Source organism: Anolis sagrei, chromosome 4 (genome assembly GCF_037176765.1).
Source record: "Anolis sagrei isolate rAnoSag1 chromosome 4, rAnoSag1.mat, whole genome shotgun sequence".
Taxonomy (NCBI): Eukaryota; Metazoa; Chordata; class Lepidosauria; order Squamata; family Dactyloidae; genus Anolis; species Anolis sagrei.
In genome coordinates, this window is record NC_090024.1 from 140,391,732 (window position 1) to 140,411,395 (window position 19,664).

At 42.4% G+C, this 19,664-nt stretch overlaps 1 protein-coding gene across 1 annotated transcript; it reads right to left on the reverse strand.

Moving 5' to 3' along the window:
* Positions 1–9,180: 9,180 nt before the first annotated feature.
* On the reverse strand, positions 9,181–14,199 carry THBD (thrombomodulin). Its single transcript, XM_067467757.1, has one exon. It carries the CDS (start codon positions 13,933–13,935, stop codon positions 12,382–12,384), a length of 1,554 nt encoding a protein of 517 aa, XP_067323858.1. The 5' UTR covers positions 13,936–14,199; the 3' UTR covers positions 9,181–12,381.
* Positions 14,200–19,664: the final 5,465 nt, after the last annotated feature.

Genomic DNA, 19,664 nt, shown 5'->3' on the forward strand with positions numbered 1-19,664 from the left:
TAGTTGAAAAGACCAAAAAATCATTTTAAACTACATCTCCTGTGATCCCAAGCATTGAGCCTTGGCAGTTAAAATAGTGTAAAACTGCATTAATTCAACAATGTAGATGCACTCAAGGCCAGGTTTTGTATACAATAACACAGACATTAGACAAGGAGAACTGACAGATATCCTCTCATATTATTTTGGAGTCACACATTGGCTGAATTGGCTGCATACAGATTTGGTAATAACTTCTATTAGTAAATTAATGGGTTCGCCATGATTTCAGAAGTAGCCAATCTGTATATGGAAAGTTTGGAGAGAGATTATTTTCCCTACCAGTCTTTAGAAAAAGACTGGAGGGAGTTGGTGCAGATTTATTGGTGATGTGTTTCTCATCTGAACAAGAAATCAGGAGGTTTTGGGAGATTTTTAGAGATGTGTCAGTATTATAAATAACAACATTCAGTTGATATTCACAATCACTTTAATGAGATCCATTTTGAACATCACTGTTAAAAAAAGAAGGAAAAAACTATATATCTCTTTAAAAACACAGTTGGAAATACTTATCTAGGATTCGACTGCACACACCCTGAATTTCTGAGAAATCATTTACCATGTAATAAGTTATTGAGTATTAAAGGAAACTGAGCAAGATGGGAAGACTTCTTTGTAGATGAATCAAGGCCACTGAGGGCCCTTCCATGCAGCTGAATAAAATCCCACATTTTCTTTTTTGAACTGGAATATATGGCAGTGTGGACTCAGATATACCAATTCAAAGAAGATTGTGGGATTTTCTGCCTTGATATTCTGGGTTATATGCCTGTGTAGAAGGCCACTAAGGGCCCTTCCACACACAGCCCTATATCTCAGAATATCAAGACAGAAAGTCCCACATTATCTGAGCGTGGACTCAGATAACCCAATTCAAAGCTGATATTGTGGGATTTTCTGCCTCGATATTCTGGAATATAGGGCTGTGTGGAAGGACCCTTTGCTACCAGCTACAGAGGCTATCCAGAGTCTTTAATTACTAACTGTCTCAATAGGTCTACACCAAGTGATCTTTTAAAAAAAAACAAAACAGGAAAGCAGCAGTCCAACCCAGGATAACATAACCCCAAAACTGCAGAGTAGTCTTAGAAAACATTGGCAACATTTTGTGGGACATACATAGGTGCCAAGAAAAACCTCTCATTTCCTTTAAGAGAGCTCATAGCATTCATGACACATTGAAAAGAAATTATTTCAAAACTGTTCAACATACCCTTCGCAACCTTTCACCATCAGCAATGGTGATAACCTCAAAGGCCCATCACCCATGCAGACTTTGCACCTACAGTAAGCAAGTACGCATTTCATATAATAGTTTGTGGACCATAATTTCATATGAGATTTATGCGACTAGATATCCCTGCAACTAATTATATTCAAGAAAAAAACATATAGATCCTTAAGAATCCATATGGGAACACCTTAGAAACATTAGGAATATCAGACCAGGTGCCCCTTTCATTGACCATTTTCTGGAATATTATAATTATTTCAAGGATGTACATTTTGAGGTCCTTGCGAAATGTTGTTTTCAAAATAAAAGGATCCTGCATAAAAAAAAGAAATGAGTTGGATATTGAAACTTCCCACATTAACCCCACGTGGTCTAAATACAGACAGAGCCCCCTTTTACACTTCCATACAATCCAGATTATCTACTTTGAACTGGATTATCTGAGGCCCCTTCCACACGGCTGTATAAAATACACATTGAACTGGATTATATGGCAGTGTGGACTCAGGGTGCTTACACACAGCCATATAACCCCAGAATATCAAGGCAGAAAATCCCACAATATCTGCTTTGAACAGGGTTATCTGAGTCCACACTGCCATATATTCCAGTTCAAAGCAGAAAATGTGGGGTTTTATTCAGCTGTGTGGAAGGGCCCTCAGATAACCCAGTTCAAAGCAGATAGTGTGAATTATCTGCCTTGATATTCTGGGTTATATGACAGTGTGGAAGGGCCCTAAATCTACACTGCCATATAATCTAGTTCAAAGCAGATAATCTGGATTTTATTTGGCAGTGTAGAAGGGTCCTAAGAGTACATCCAATTCGACACTCAAATGGGAAGTAAGGATGCATGTGAAAACTTAAGTTTGAGTTTTCCCATATCCTCTAACTTTTCATCTGGGTGTAAAATTATTATGATAAGGATATCCTGGTTACTTGTTGAAAAACTGAAGAACACAAATGAAGTGCACATTACTTAGGAAACAGCAAGAAAGCTGGCAGGGATACCTGACTGTATGGTGTGCCAACAGCCAGGGTTTTGTAAATCTGTATTATTGCAACTTTTACCATTCTTCAATATTTTTATTTAAGACCATGTTCTGTTTTATCCTTCTCCTGCTTGCAACTGTATAGCTGAAACTGCACTAGCACTGCTGCAACACACTGTGTGACCCATGAGCATTAAAAGATCTGGGTATTCATTGTTGTCAGGCATGTAGCCAGGGGGTGGGCTCGGTGGGCTTCAGCCCCCCCCCCCGAAATTCTCATGGTGGTTCGCAAAAAGGCCTTACTGGTGCATTATTTAAACTGTTATGTTTATTAATATCATGATTTGATCACCATTCTCAATATATCCCATATGTATGGGGGTATTGGGGTAATGATACAAAAGGTTTGCTAGGCTAGACCCTCTTTCACTCAGACTCAGCCCCCCCCCCCGAAACTCCCCCTGAAAATTTTTTAGCCCCCCCCCCCCCCCCCCGAAACGAAATCCTGGCTACGGGCCTGATTGTTGTCAAAGGATGGTTTTGCTTCCATCCTCAGCTTAACTATGTAGCAGGAGGCAATTTTCAGGGCAGTTGGCAGATAGGAAGCAAAGGGTTATTTGTCTAATTCCTACAATCTATACCCTATCCTCCCACCCCAAATTCCACCCACATGTTAATTATGATTAGAGGAATAATGTTCCCAATAGTGTTGATTTAAATTTCACCTCTAAACTGAATTAAGATATGGACCCTTTGGGCCCTTCCACACAGCCATATAACCCAGAATATCAAGACAGAGAATCCCACAATCTCTGCTTTGAACTGGGTTATATGAGTCCACACTGCCATATTTCTCAGTTCAAAGCAGATAATTTGGGATTTTATTCAGCTGTGTAGAAGGGGCCTGAGAAGTAGGATTAACAACTACACCAAATTAATACATGTCAGGTTGACTCCTTCACAGCACAAAATGTTGACAAAGCATTTGAGGAAGTACATTATCTGTTGAGATGAAAAAATGTGCTTTAGATCCTTTCTTCTTCTCACTCCTTCATCCACTGTATGGCTTCACATGTCTCTGTACTCAAGACACAGAACATCCTACTCTGATTTAGTTCTACTCTTGTGTGTGCATAGGTGACTCTCATGACTGTGTTGGGATTTGGGGGGGGGGGGGGGGGCATGAAGTTCCATCACACACAGAGACAAACCCAGAAACTATCACAAGCCATTTCTCAGGTGCCAGTCTTCGTCTTTCTCATCCTCTATATTAAGGTAAAGGTTTCTCCTTGGCATTAAGTCTAGTCATGTCTGACTCTCAGGGGTTGGTGGTCATCTCCATTTCTAAGTCAAAGAGCCACCACATAGGTCATGTGGCCAGCATGACTGCATAGAGCACCGTTACCTTCCTGCCAAGTCGGTACCTATTGATCTACTCACACTTGCATGTTTTCAAACTGCTGGATTGGCAGAAGCTGGGGCTAACAGGAGCTCACCCCGTCCTGTGTATTCAAACTACCGACCTTCTGGTCAGCAGTGCTGCAGTTTAGTGGTTTAATCCATTGTGCCACTGCAGCCCCTCATCCTCTCATTTGGATAATCCTAAATCAACCTTCTCTCTTTCCTCCACCCCCCCCCCCCCCCAGTTTTGCAAGTAAATCTGAGTGTTTTGTCTTTTCAGGGACATACAATACTTTCCTTCCTAAGCTTCTTGCTCAGACCTATATAGCATTTTATTTTTAATTAAACTCACTGAGACAAAGAAGATTAAAGAGTTGCAGAAAATGTATTTCTAAATGTTAGATACTCAAGAGAAAATGACATTACTCCCTTATAGTATAATTAGCACATCAGTTGTATTGTTTAATTGAAATTCCCTTATAGAAAGTCAAAAACAATCACCTTTAATGGAAAAGAACCACAAAATATTAATCATTACTTAATTTGTGTTAATGTTCGTTGTGTTTGGCAGTTAAAATAATTCTAAAATAATTGGCACGATTCATAAATTAGGAGTACAAAAATTCATTCTCTTGAATTATTTCCAAGATGTGAAATAGGGTAATTAAATTTCCTACATTTTTGATGTAAGATCTAAGCGATGATTAGCAAATTAATTGAGGTTGTCTTTTAAATCACCTTAGGCTTGCTTTCATATCAGCAATCTATGGAATGTTTGGCTTCAATTCTTGCCAAAGTTGCTATTTTTAGACAGTCTTTGATGAAAGAGGAGATTTTATGCAAGTTTTTGAAATCAAACCAAATGTGTTTAATTCCTAAAATGGGGCTGGTACAATTTGGAGACAAGGAATAATAGTTGTGTGAGAGAGACACTTATCTATGGCTCATGCCTGTTCAGATTATGTTGTTTTATGACTTTCAAAAATATACACACCCTATTTAGCTATGAAGAAAAATGGGAGAAAATGTGTATACCATGGATGATATCCAGTATTGTTAAGAATTAAGAATAACCGTTTCTAACCTTTGGCTGATAATTCACCTATTGAACAAAATCCATTATGTCAAAGGTTGTCCAAAGTCAGTTTGCAAAATAATGGACTTTTTAAATAAATAGTGGTGTAGGACAGAAATTCCCAAAAAATTGTGGCCATGGAACTCTACAGAAGATTCCCCCCTCCCCCCCATAGAACACTATCTCTTTTCATAAGCATTGTGAACCCGCAAAGTTATTCTTCTTTTGTCTGTTCCTACTGCCTGAGTATTTCGTATAATGTTGTACATTTGGAAATAAAGAGAAAACATTTCAAATATCACCACACACCTTTATTTTGGTACAACCCTCAGAGGTTGAGAAGGGTAGGTTAGAAATATGGAAAATAAATACAAGAAAAGATTGGCTTCACAACTAAAATGATTAATTAAATCCTTTCATTTTTAAACTAAAAGTAGTTTTGAAACAGGCCCATATCTAACAACAGAATAAGTAAATCTGGGGTGTTATCCAACTTACTCCTATTTTTAATTTTTTAATTTTTTGGTATAGGCATAAGCTGAAAACCCTGACTTGCATTGATAGGTGGGATATGAAGAGGAGCATTGCTCAAATACCCTTTCCAGCTACTGATGGGTATGTAAGTCTGTCAGTCCTACCCAAAAGTCATTAAGAGGCACAGAGTCCAATTTTGTTTTTAAAGCAGATGTACATTGAATTTCAATAAGACATTCATCTTCTGGTATGGACATGTTTACATATATATATATATATATTAGGGCTGGGAGGTTTCGTTCGTTAATTTCGTAATTCATTAATAATTCGTTATTTTTTGGGTAAACGAAGCGATAACAAACCATCCAGGAGCAACTAAAAAACAAAACGAATTTTTAAAGCTATTTTGTAATTGTTTTGTTATTGTTTCGTTATTATTTCCGTATGTGTCTGGTGCAGGTTTTATAGTTGTTTCCCTCCCCTCTCCCTGGTTGCAAGCGGTCGGCATTTACCCCACTTCCGGGTCCCTGGCCTCTGCTTAAGTGGATCAAATTCTCCTCTCCTCCTGTCGTCACCTCACCTCGTTCCTCACTCTGGCCTGCGTGCATTGGGCAAAGAGACACAGCAGTGCAGCACTCAGAGACCTGCCTGTTGCCTGCCTAACCTCTTTCCTTCTCCAGGTTAAAACTACTATATTAATTATATTTATTATTATTATTATTATTATTATTATTATTATTATTATTAAGAATGGATGGCCATCTTTCAGTACTGCTTTGACTGTCCCATACATTCACGAAGGCAGAAAGTGGTTTGTTATTATTATTATTATTATTATTATTATTATTATTATTATTGAGAAGAAGCATTGTCAAACCAGAATAGAGATCTCACCCTCCTCTCTCTCTCCTCCCCCCCCCTTTCCTTCTCCAGGTTAAAACTATTATATTAATTATATTTATTATTATTATTACTATTATTAAGAATGGATGGCCATCTTTCAGTACTGCTTTCACTGTCCCTTACATTCACGAAGGCAGAAAGTGGTTTGTTTCACCCCTCCTCTCTCTCTCTTTCCCCCCTCTTTCCTTCTCCGAGGTTAAAACTATTATTTAAAACTATTATTTTCACGTCGCGCAACCGCGTCCGCCATTTTAACGAATTGATTCGTTAATATTAACGAAATTTCGTAAATACCGAACTTTTTTAAGGGAAAATTTTGTAATTATTTTAAATATCGAAACAAAAAAACCCCCCAAATACAAATCGATTTTAGAAACAAATATAGGAACCATATTGTGTTCAAAATGTTGTTGTTGTTGTTGTTGTTGTTGTTCATTCGTTCAGTCGTCTCCGACTCTTCGTGACCTCATGGACCAGCCCACGCCAGAGCTCCCTGTTGGCCGTCACCACCCCCAGCTCCTTCAAGGTCAGTCCAGTCACTTCAAAATGTTAGGGTGTTAAAAATTAGGGAGTTAAAAATGTTTATTTTAACATGAAACATTATTTTTAACTCCCTAATGTAGAATGCTTACTAAAGATATTGAATGTACTGCTCACTACCATATTCTAAAATAATACTACATGAAGTGGTGATCAGCATGAACATCAGCTGCCAGTCTATATTAAATTTCCAGGATACTATATGAACATGATAATCATGTGGCACAAATAATGGAGAGAGAGAATAAAACTAGGCCTGCCATATCAGATAGTTTAATAATACTGGCATGTGATTAAGCATTTGCAATGCCATAAGTTAATCATATGACTTCTTAAATTTTGCCATTCATATTTATGATCACAGCACTATTGCCATGATAGCAAATGCACCCTAAAATGACAGTGTCAAAGCTGAGAGCCACACTTACAGAGTGGGCAAGGAACATTGCCAGTGCTGAAGAACTCCTTCAGTTGGTGGGGCCTTTTTTAGGAGGATCAGGAGATGGATCATAGCCATGTCACTGTAGACCAGTGGTTCCCAAACTTGGGCTTCCAGGTATTTTGGACTTCAACTCCCAGAAATCCCAGGCAGTTTACCAACTGTTAGGAACTGTGGGAGCTGAAGTCCAAAACACCCCGAGGCCCAAAGGTTGGGAACCTTTGCTGTAGACACATGACCCTTTAGTAAAACCTCACTGTGATGTACTAGAATGGGTAATGTATTAGGACTATGGAGACCAAGGTTCAAGTCAACTCTGCCATGAAAACCCACTGAGTGACCTTGGGCAAGAAACACTCTCTCAGGCTTAGAGGAAGGCAATGGTAAATCTCCTCTGAAGAAATCTTGCCAAGAAAACCCTGTAATAGTTTCCCTTTAGGTTGTCATAAGATGGAATTAAAGTTATTTTGGTAAATGATACTCTCCTGACTTCATTTTTTCATTATTACTTTATTTCAAATATTTGTACCCCTGAGGGGACTCAGGGCAGCTAATCAGAATGTCTCTTTACATCAAATGAAAATGCCTAACAAAATACTATTCCCACAATTTCCAAATTGGTCAATACAAGTTTAGTGCAAAAACATGGCTTGGACATGTTTGCTGATCTATTGTTACTAAAGCTACTACACTTCATTATGGAAGTCACGCTCTTTATGTGATGCAAACATGACCTATAATTACAACCAGGCCATTGGACTTAGCACAGTGTTATTGTACATTTTACCAGAGGTCAAACAAATTCATATCAGATGTATCTGATGAAATCTAATACACTGATTTGGCATATCTTCCTCATTCATGTAGGAAATGAGCAGATGAGAGAGAGAGAGAGAGAGAGAGAGAGATTCTTTCCAATAAAGTTACCTTTTAAAAATACTGAGGATAACTTACAATTTAATACGCAAAGGTTTCAGCATTAGAAGAACATGCATCACAACAGTATAAATGTAAATAATGAGACTTCTGAACACATGTTATATATTATACATTCAAAGCTACATTAAATGTTTTGGAGGAAAGGGTAGCTCTTATAATTATTTAGATTTGAGCAATAGGGTTCAAAAAATATCAGATTATGGCTAGCTGGTTGCTGCCTGGAGGACTCCTTTGTTGGGAATTCCAGACAAGAATCAATCAGGGCCAGCTAACACCTCCCAACAAAGGATTCCCGCAGGCAGCAACCTGCCAGGCTTTGAAACTGCAAGGCCATTAAATGTTAATCAAAGTGGCAACATTTACACGTGCCTGAAGCAGACAAGAGTTCTTTCTCCCACTCATAGATATAGAAACCTCACCTGCCTAGTTTCCAACTGACCCCCCCCCCCCGCAACCTCTGGCAATGCCTGTCATAGATGTAGGCAAAACGTCAGGAGAGAGTGCTTCTGGAACATGGCCATACAGCCTGGAAAACTCACAGCAACCCACTTCCGGATGACTTTTGGAAGGAAAAAAGTATTGATGATAATACTTTTGTTTACTTATACATAGCTTACCTAACCAGGTTGTTTCAGTTCACAGATACATATTTTGAATTTTACATAAACAGTTTGCTGGAACATGTTTGATTGCTCTTCCTTTTTGTGGTGTAGGAACCTATCCTTATTCTTCCCATATTATTTTACCACATTTTCTGTTAAAGAAATAATTCCCAAAGGATATTTGTTTCATTAGTTGAGGTATACCAGTGGTATAATTAATAGAAAAGTTCACATTCAGTGTATCCTTTTCCTTGAGCAGTAATATCCTGAAGTCAGTCATAGGTGCAACAGTTTAAATTTGTCAATTAGCCCAGGTTTTAATTAATTCGACTGTGATCAATTTCAGCTCTAAATGTATTAAATTGTTGTTTGCTGATAATCATGTATTCTTCCTGAAAAAAACACTGTACTTATCTATGTGTCTATCCAAAAAATATTAGACACCCCATGGAATTCAACAGTAGAGCATAGGTCTTGTTCAATATTGGAAGGCAGCAACATTTCACACTGGAAGCTTTTGATTGATTGAGATAGATAGATTGAGGTATAGATTTTATTATTATATGCAAAGACAAAATGGTACATTTCTCATAAATAAATAAATATTTACAACGGTACATTATTTATAATACAGATGATGAAAAATGTTATTATTTACTTTTTAAAACAGTCACATCTTCCAACATCAAAAATGCCAGTTTCATATTTTTCAAGATTTATGGTCATATTTGTAAAGTATCACTTCAAAAATGAAACTACAGCAATGAGATCACAAAAATCCCTTCAGAACCCAGCTTTAAGTCTAAGGACCCATGTACACTGCCATATAAAATCCAGATTATCTGCTTTGAAGTGGATTATATTGCAGTGTAGACTCATATATTCCAGTTCAAACAGATAATGTGGATCAGAAATTGGATTATATGGCTGTGTAGCTCCAGCCATAGTCATCACTTCATACTCATGGGCTTAGGGACACAGGATCCCCATGAAAGTGAAAAAAACATGAAAAAAAGGAATTGAAGGGGCCTTAGAGGAGGGGCACAAACTCCTTCACTGCCATCCCTGCAAAGTGCTTCATCTTGGTTAGACTTTGTTCTAAAACAGAATTAGGTTTTTAATGAGTTTTAAACCCCACTTTACAATACTTACAAAAACAAAAAGAGTTCTCCAAGATAATGCTGAAAAGCGGAGTGAAAGGGCAGTCATATTTCCATTAAAAACTTCTTGCAATGGAAAAATTAAAAAGCGTAACAGTATAGTAATTCAATTCAGCTCAATAAAAGTCTCTGAATGCAAACTGGAATGTGACAGATGACCTGGAATGAACAGCTTTTATTTCTAAATCTCAGAATAATCTAACACAGAACAAATAAAATAGCTTCAAATTGGAAAAAAAAACAATATGGAAATTTCATAGAGATGACATAATGGAAAAAGTACTAACGCTGCAGTAAAGCAGATGTGTTGTCTACAGCACCAAGTATATAAAACTGCTGTAAGTTTCTTTCTGTGATACCATATTCTGAAAGTGGGAACAGCGTGGCATGGCTCCTGTTTTACCCCAGAAGGTTGATTTGATATGAACTTTGTAAGCAACTACTTATTTCATATAAGTAGACTAAAAATATGCCGAGAACATTACATAGAATATTAGACTGGTAAACAATTTCAATAGTGGTTTGAACATTGGACTATGACCCTAAAGTTCCTCACTCAGTCTTGGAAACCCATTGAGGGATTTTGGGCAAGTCACATACCCAGAAATCCTCTTAGGGCCTCTTGAAGTCAAAAAGGACTTGAAGGCACACAGCAACAAACCATGGATTTTGTAAGCATCTTGATTTTAAAATGTTTTTGGAAACAGAGAGTTCGCCTCCCAACCAAAGTCATTTTTCGAAGGTAGATTAGCTCTTCCAGCTTACCAGTTTTCTTCAGTTTTAAGCAGACCAACTCTCTGATAAATCAGGTTGAGATTTGCATATCTACAAAGATTTGGCTCCCAATTGTTTTAATAGCAAAAAAGGTCAACACCCTACCCTTTAAATCCCATTGTTGAAACAAAGGAAGGTTGAGGCAGATGAACTGTGAATTCTTGAACAAAACTCTTGATAGGTCTTTGCATTCCTATAAGAAATTCAGTTTTTGAAGCCTGGGGTATGCTCATCCCTGTGGTGTGTGTGTGTGTGAAGATATGTATGCATGCTTGTACCCCAAAGGCTTCTTCGTGGCTTGATGGATCTGGACCAAACCTGAAACACATGCTTTTCATGATCCAACTTAAAATACTGGTGGGGTTTTTAAAAATCACCCTTTTTTGTCTGTTGCCTTATTTTAAACATGATCTACATTGATATTCCATGAACCTCACACTGAAGCAATCAGAAGCGACCACTAGAGGGCACTGGATAGAAAGTCTATTCCAGAAGAAGAGATGACAAATGGAAGAGAGCTAGTGCATCAGTTTCTTTCAGATGGCCAAAGCCTGGCCACGGAGATGGTGGTGCAGTGGGTTAAACCTTTGTGCCAGCAGGACTGCTGACCAAAAGGTCGGCAGTTTAAATCCGGGGAGTGGGTTGCACTCCCATCTGTCAGCTCCAGCTTCCCATGCAGGGACATGAAAGAAGCTTCCCACAGGATGGTAACACATCCGGGTGTCCCCTGGGCAACATCCCTGCAGATGGCCAATTCTCTCACCCCAGAAGCAACTTGTAGTTTCTCAAGTTGCACCTAACATGGAAAAAAAATCTAAGGGAGGCCTTCTCAGAGGGACAGGCAAAGGAAGTGATCTGGAGAAGGGAGTACTTAAAATGATACAATCTGGGTAATAATTCAGTTCTTAACGGAATCCTACATTCAGAGCAGTGCATTTATATGCATGGAGAAAAAAATTCTCTGTACAGAGAAAATGAGTATTGAAACTTTATAAAACACTAGCATAAGTACCTGACATTGCTTGAGTATACATTTTCTAATGGGACCATTCATAAAATCATAAATTTAACAATAAGTATGTTTAATTTAAAAAGCATTTGAAAATACCATGCCAGGTTTTCTTTTTTAATTGTCAGAAGTGACTTGAGAAACAGCAAGTCGCTTCTGTTGTGAGAAAATTGCCAGACACATATGCTAGTTAAAAATAAATCACAAATGTTATAGTTGAACGCAGTCTCTGTGGCAATCTGCTGCATATTCTTTCTCCCTTGTACAAGTCAGTCTCAAGCGCTGGCCCTGCTTACAATCCATGGCCATTAATAATCATCAGGAAGCTGAGCTGAAAAAGTGTTTCCAGTGTTCCTTCAGAGAACCATTAATATAACAGTATCTGCCCAAGGACTGTCATTGGGATCTGTCACTATTTCCATCCAGTATTTAAAAACATTAAGAAAATAGATCTTCCCAAGGAATGTCATTGGGATCTGTCACTATTTCCATTCAGCTTTTACAAACATTCCCCATTCCCTTTTCCTGCACGCATATGGCCCTTCCACACATATAGCCCAGAATGCCAAGGCAGAATAACCCACAATATCTGCTTTGAACTGGGTTATCTGAGTCCACACTGCCATATATCCCAGTTCAAAGCAGATAGCATGGAATTTTATTCAGCTATGTGGAAGGGGCCATAGTCTCCTACATTTTCTTTCTTAATTGTTTGGGCTGACCTGCTACAGAACCACACTACAGACTTCCTGAATCCTTTCAGGGCTGTGCAGTGCAATGCAATGCTTCTTCATCAACTAGCACACAAGCACTACTGTCACAATACTCATCAACACTGTACTAACAATGGGTCCAACAAGCACCCCTCGGCTGCTGCCATCCTTTGGTGGTACAGTAGTAGTAGCCGGTGTGCTGGAGTACACTTCCGTTCCACCTGAGCCCTCCTCATCTTCCTCACAGGGCTTCTGATCTTGGACATGCCCACTGGGGCAGATGCAATGGTAACTTCCTGGTGTATTCACACACTCCAATTTACCACATTCCCCGGAATGACACTCATCAATATCAGTACAAACTTTAATGTCATCTTCGGTCACGTCAGAGATGAAACCGTCTGGGCAGTCGCAGTGGTCTCCCGTGTGGGGGTCGCACTCTGCCGGGCACTGGCTCTGGTTACAGAACTGGAGACATTCGTTGGGCTTTAAGGGGTTCGGAACATAGCCCTCAATGCAGGTGCATATGTGCTTCCCATTTATGAGGGTGCAGTCGTGCTGACAGAGCAGGTCGAAGCAGGGCCGCCTATCCTCCTGGCACTTGCCCTCAACCATTTCGTAGCCTGCCGAGCAGCGGCACTTGAAGCCCCCCGAGGTGTTGAGGCACTCCTGTTCGCAGGGACCAGGTTGGGTCTGGCAGTCGTCTACGTCCACGCAGCTCTTGCCGTTGGTGTCCAACAGGTAGCCTTCCATGCACATGCAGACGGCGGAGTCGCCTTGTGTCACGCAGTGATGCTCGCAGTCCAGGTGGGCACAGAGGGACCGGCAGCTCAGACTGTCGGCCTCTAGGAAAGCCACCCCACCGGGGCAAGTACAATAAGGTTGCCCTGTCTCTCCAGGGTGGCATTGCCCCTCGCAGCCCCCGTTCTCCAAGCGACAGTCCCAGGCGCCTTGCGTGACAGAGCGCCAGCGCCCTCGGGGCTCCTCCTGGCCTTGTGCTATGCACTCCAGGGTGGCCCCCAAGCTGGGCACTTGGGCCGTGCTCCCTGGGGGCAAGGATGCCAATTCTGCCTCCCGGGCCCCGAAGGGAGTCACGTAAAGCACCTCCGCGGATGGTGGGGGATTCAGAGGAGCGCAGGTGCCAGAGGGGAAGCTGTATTCGCAAAGGAAGCCGTCGGAGGGGGCGTCGCAGCTGCTCTCCTCCCAAGACAGCGCTTCTGGGGTCACCACCACGCAACGGGGGCCACACAAAGCAGGCAGGGAGTCTCCCTCTGCTTCATCTCCATCCCAGGCGGCGTAGTCGGTGCGCTCGTCGCCGGAGACCCACTGGAAGCCGCGCAACTTCTTTCCCCGCTCCCGGCAGGCGCCCACAGGCAGGCGCAAGCCCAGCCAAGCGCGGCCCGGCCCGCCTCGCAGGAGCAGAGCGATGGCCTCCGCTGCCACCGTCGAGCGCACCGACATGAGCCGCCCGCCGCCTCCCTGGCACGCCTGGTCCGCCTCGGAGAAGCTCCGCGCCACCCAGAACAAGGCGAAGCAAGCCGAGCCCACGCACTGCGCCCCCGAAGGGGAAGGGGAAGGCGGCGAGGGAGCGGACACCGCCAATACCACCGGCAGCAGCAGCAGCCTCAGGAGCCACATGCCTGCTTGCCTGCGGGAAGGAGCCCTCGGCTTGGCTTCCCTCCTTCAGGCAACGCGCCGCCCTTATAACGCCCTCCATGAGGGAAAGACAAGGCCCCGCCCTCCAGGGCTCTTCGGCGGCGGAGAGGGCGCGCCGGGCCGGGCCGGGTCTTCCTCAGGGGCGGACCCGCAGCAGCCTCAGGGCGGGGAAGAAGGGCGGCTGCTCCTTCTTCCCCTTCCCTTCCCCTCCCACTAGAATTCTCTACGGGACCGAGGAACCCTACAGCTACACCCGCGCGCTTTCCTGTCTCTTGAGTGGAAACGCAGAAAAGGGAGTTCCCCTCCCTTGTCCTGCCCTTCCCCGCCCCGCCCTCTCGGCGCTGCACGTGCGCCTCTGAGGGGTTTCCCGCCCTCTCGTGGGGAGGACAACGCAAGGACTTTCCTCCTGGGTGAGGCCGCGAAGCCCACTGCCTTCTCTTCCTCACAGACCCCCCCCCCCTTTCCCCTTTTCCACCTTAGATGACCCAGGGCAAGATGCCTTCAGAAGAGGCCTGCTGTTTTCTTACTCAGGCCCCTTCCACACAGCTGTATAAATATATGCAGCCTGGATTCACATAACCCCATTTAAACCAGATATTGTGGGTTTTCTGACTTGATATTGTGAGCTACATGGCTGTGTAGAAGGCAACTCAGATAACCCAGGTCAAAGCAGATATTGTGGGTTATCTGACTTGCTATTCTGGGTTACATGGCTGTGTGGAAGGGCCCCCAAATAACACAGGTCAAAGCAGATATTGTGGGTTATCTGACTTGATATTGTGAGTTACATGGCTGTGTAGAAGGCAACTCAGATAACCCAGGTCAAAACAGGTATTGTAGGTTATTATCGGACTTGATATTCTGGGTTATATGACTGTGTGGAAGGGGCCCTCAGATAACCCAGGTCTAAACAGATATTGTAGATTATCGGTGTTGATATTCTGGGTTATATGGCTGTGTGGAAGGCCCTTCAGATAACACAGGTCAAAACAGATATTGTGGGTTATTGGACTTGATATTCTGGGTTATATGGCTGTGTGGAAGGCCCCCTCAGATAACCCAGGACAAAACAGATATTGTGGGTTATCGGACTTGATATTCTGGGTTATATGGCTGTGTGGAAGGGGCCCTCAGATAAACCAATTCAAAACATATATTGTGGGTTATCTGACTTGATATTCTGGGTTACATGGCTGTGTGGAAGGGCCCCCAAATAACCCAGTTCAAAGCAGATATTGTGGGTTATCTGACTTGATATTGTGGGTTACATGGCTGTGTGGAAGGCCCCTCAGATAACCCAGTTCAAAGCAGATATTGTGGGTTATCTGACTTTGATATTCTGGGTTACATGGCTGTGTGGAAGGGCTCCCAGATAACCCAAGTCAAAACAAATATTGTGGGTTATCTGACTTGATATTCTGCGTTATATGGCTGTGTGAAAGGGCTCCCAGATAACCCAGTTCAAAGCAGATATTGTGGACTATCTGACTTGTAGCCCCCAGTGGCGCAGTGGGTTAAAGCACTGAGCTGCTGAGCTTGTTGAACGAAAGATCGCAGATTCAATTCCATGGAGCGGCGTGAGCTGCTGCTGTCAGCTCCAGCTTATGCCAGCCTGGCAGTTCAAAAACATGCAAATGTGAATATATCAATAGGTTCTGCTCTGGTGGGAAGGTAACGGTGCTCCATGCAGTCATGCTGGCCACATGACCAGGAGGTGTCTGTGGACAACGGCAACTCTTCGGCTTAGAAATGGAGATAAGCACCAACCCACAGAGTCGGACACGACTGGACTTAACGTCAGGGGAAAACCTTTACCTTTACTTTACTTTACTTTACTTTACTTTACTTTACTTTACTTGATATTCTGGGTTATATGGTTGTGTGGAAGGGCCCACAGAGACAGTGACTTGCACAGGGTTTTTTAAATGTTTTGTGTCAAAAGCATTGCATAAATAAGCATAAAACTGATAAACTAGAGGGAACACAAGCGGCTAAATAATTTTAGACCAAAAATGGGCAACAGTGACCATACTGTCTGTAGCTTTAAACAGTTCTTCCTCTGTGCATGAAGGCAGGGCATTGTGGGCAAGCATACAGGTGCAGAGTTGTTTGTTCTGCTCCACAGTCACACAAGGTGAAAGATTCTTCTAGGTCAGTGGTTCTCAACCTGTGGGTCCCCAGGTGTTTTGGCCTACAACTCCCAGAAATCCCAGCCTTTTTTTCCAGATGTTAGGATTTCTGGGAGTTGAAGGCCAAAACATCTGGGGACCCACAGGTTGAGAACCACTGTCCTAGAGAATATTGTATTTGTTTTAACTGGAAGCTAATTTCCCTGGATAGGGCTCAGCTTTCCCACCAACCAAAGTTGGTTGCTCTTGCCCACAAGAACCCCAGAAGCAATGCTAGGCCCAAGATACTCAAGTTATGAGTATCTCTTTTAGAACAGGTAGTAATCCCAGTCCCTGATTATTATTTTTCTAATGACTGGGGAAGCAGACAGTGGTAGTGCCATTTAGCCAGGTTGTCTTTTGATCTGCCCACTCCTCTTCTGAGTCTGTTGAGTGACTTCCAAGTTGCCCATTCTTGGTTTGCCTCTGGACGCAGACCCTCATACGGGGGATCCAATTGGGAAGTCCTCAAACTAAGATGTTGTGATCACCACCAAAGCTGAGGAACAAATCTAAGTGCTAAGGGCTAAATCTTCAAATTAAGGCCCACAGGCAGATGCAGCCCACCAAGGTCATTCACCCGGTCCCCAGCTTTAGATTTAGAGTTGCCCTCAGTTTGAAATGGCTTGAAGGCACACAACAGCAACACTCCTCCTACTTGATTTGACTATTGCCATAAGCCCAAAGCAGGCCCACATTTGCCATTGAAACACTGGTATGTTATTGTTGGTTAAAATTGTTCTTCATTTCCAAAATTGTATTGTTCTTTCATTCTTTTGGCACTAAAATAAGATATGTACAGTGTGCATGGGAATTAATTCATTTTTTTCAAACTATAGTCAGGTCCCCCAGCAACCTGAGGGACTATGAACCAGCCCTCAGCTTAAAATGCTTGAAGAGGAGGGTGGCAAAAATGATCAAAGGTCTGGAGACTATGCCTTATAAGAAGCGTCTTAAAGAGCTGGGCATATTCAGCCTGCAGAAGAAAAGGTTGAGAGGAGATATGATAGACAGGTATAAATGATGCCATAAGGAAGAGGGAGCAGGCTTGTTTTCTGCTGCCCTGGAAACCAGGACACAGAGCAATGGGTTCAAATTACAGGAAAGGAGATTTCACCTGAACATTAGGAAGAACTTCCTGAGTGTAAAAGCTATTCAGCAGTGGAACTCTTTGCCTCGGAATGTGATGGAAACCCCTTCCTTGGAAGCTTTTAAATAGAGGCTGGATGGTCATCTGTCGGGGGTATTTTGATTGTGTTTTTCCCGCATGGCAGGGGATTGGACTGGATAGCCCACATGGTCTCTTCCAACTCTATAATTCTAAGACCCTTGCATTAAACCATGTGTTGGTTTATATATGTGATCTGTTGATCTATATAGTTTAAAACTATGAAAGCATGGATCTCTTGTGTATTTTTAACTTCTTTAGTCTTACATATTAGGAATTGATCCTTGGGCATCATCCCCTCCATTGTTTTGTTACCAATAGCTGAAAGTTCTCAGACAACTGAAGATGGGTGCCCATCATCCTCAGACAGTCACCATGACCAGGAATGCATCCTGCAGCTTGCAGCGCTTTCCTTTTCTAATAGACTGCTTCAACTTACAAAGGATTTTGGGCCTTTCATGGAAGCAGCCACGTATTGTAAAATTCATTAATATAAGCAATATGTCGATTTTACAAATGAAAATCTAGCTCAATTGCTTAAATCAATAGTTTTATTTGACATTTCACAAACTTTTTAATTATTTCCTGACTGTCAGCCATGCAGGCCATAAATTGACAAATTGCCAATTCCCCACTCCTCCATTGCTATTTTAAATGCCTGTCAACACTATGCTGAAAAAATGGGAGTGGGGCAAGAAGTACTTGTCAGTCGCAAGGCCGAACAGGGCATAGGGTTACAGCCTGTGTTGGATGGGGTTACACTCCCCCTGAAGACGCAGGTTCGCAGCTTGGGAGTGATCCTGGACTCATCGCTGAGCCTGGAACCCCAGGTCTCGGTGGTGGCCGGGAGAGTTTTTGCACAATTAAAACTTGTGAGCCAGCTGCGCCCGTACCTTGGGAAGTCTGATCTGGCCACGGTGGTCCACGCTCTTGTTACATCCCAAATAGATTACTGCAACACGCTCTACATGGGGTTGCCTTTGAAAACTGTTTGGAAACTTCAGTTAGTCCAATGGACGGCAGCTAGATTAATCACCGGAGCGTCATACAGGGAGCATACCACTCCTCTGTTACATCAGCTCCACTGGCTGCCGATCCAGTTCCGAGCACAGTTCAAAGTGCTGGTTTTGACCTATAACCCTATACGGCTCCGGCCCAGTGTACCTGTCCGAACGTATCTCCTTCTATGTCCCACCTCGGAGTTTAAGATCTTCGGGGGAGGCCCTGCTCTCGGCCCCACCTCTATCACAAGTGAGGCTGGTGGGGACGAGGGACAGGGCCTTCTCGGTGGTGGCCCCTCGCCTGTGGAATTTACTCCCCAAAATTAGGAAATTAGGGAAATTAGGTCATCAACATCCCTCCTCTCCTTCTGAAGGAAGCTGAAAACATGGATATGGGACCAGGCCTTCAGGTAATCTGGCAGACTGACATGGTAATGATGACCAGAAATTGGAATGGACTATGGTAATGCTGAATGGACTTATGGATATTAGAACTCGGTGAACATTGGCCACTAGATTGGCTTTTAATTGTTACTGTTTTAATTGATTGTTTTAACTATTGTGGTTATTACTGTTATGTAATTTATCTGTTGAATTGTTGGCATCGAATTGTGCCGGTTGTAAGCCGCCCTGAGTCTCCCCTTGGGGATTGAGAAGGGCAGGGCAGAAGTGCCCAAAATACATACATACATACATACATACATACATACATAAGTAACGTTGAAACTGAATTTTTAAAATGACAATAGCATTGTCAGGATTGCAGTTAGTATCACATGTAGATTATACCCTAAAGGGCTCCTTCACACTACACACAATGTTTTTGTTTTACAATTATTATATTGTAAATATGTGTCATAATAATTTAGGTGCACTGAATTCTTACAAGTGTGAAGGGGGAAATGTGGATTATTTCTGAACATGGATATATGGCTATGAGGTAAAAGTCAGTAATGACTCTACAACAGCTGTTTCTGAGTATTTTGTGATGTCCATTCAGTATGTGTGTCACAGGCATACACCAGAATAGTTGTGAGAAATGCAGCTGCTGTGATGCCTGGCTGGCCTTCATCCTTCTGACCTTCAGCACAGCAGCTGTTGACTGTGAGATTGATGCCAGATGTAATCACAAACTCTTTTGAGACAACATGCCTTTCGGTGCTAGACTTTCTATGGAAAGGAGAGGCAGAAGGCTTGGGGTTTGTCATATTTGCCTCAGTCTCCTCTTGCGCAAGAGCAGATCGGGATATCTTTATTTTCCAAGATGTCTCGTCGCACTCCATTATGAAATAGTGCATTCCATATGACACTATCCCTAGTAAGTAAGAGTGGTTTGCATCAGTTTGCATGAGTTTGGTAAGAAGAGAGATGGCA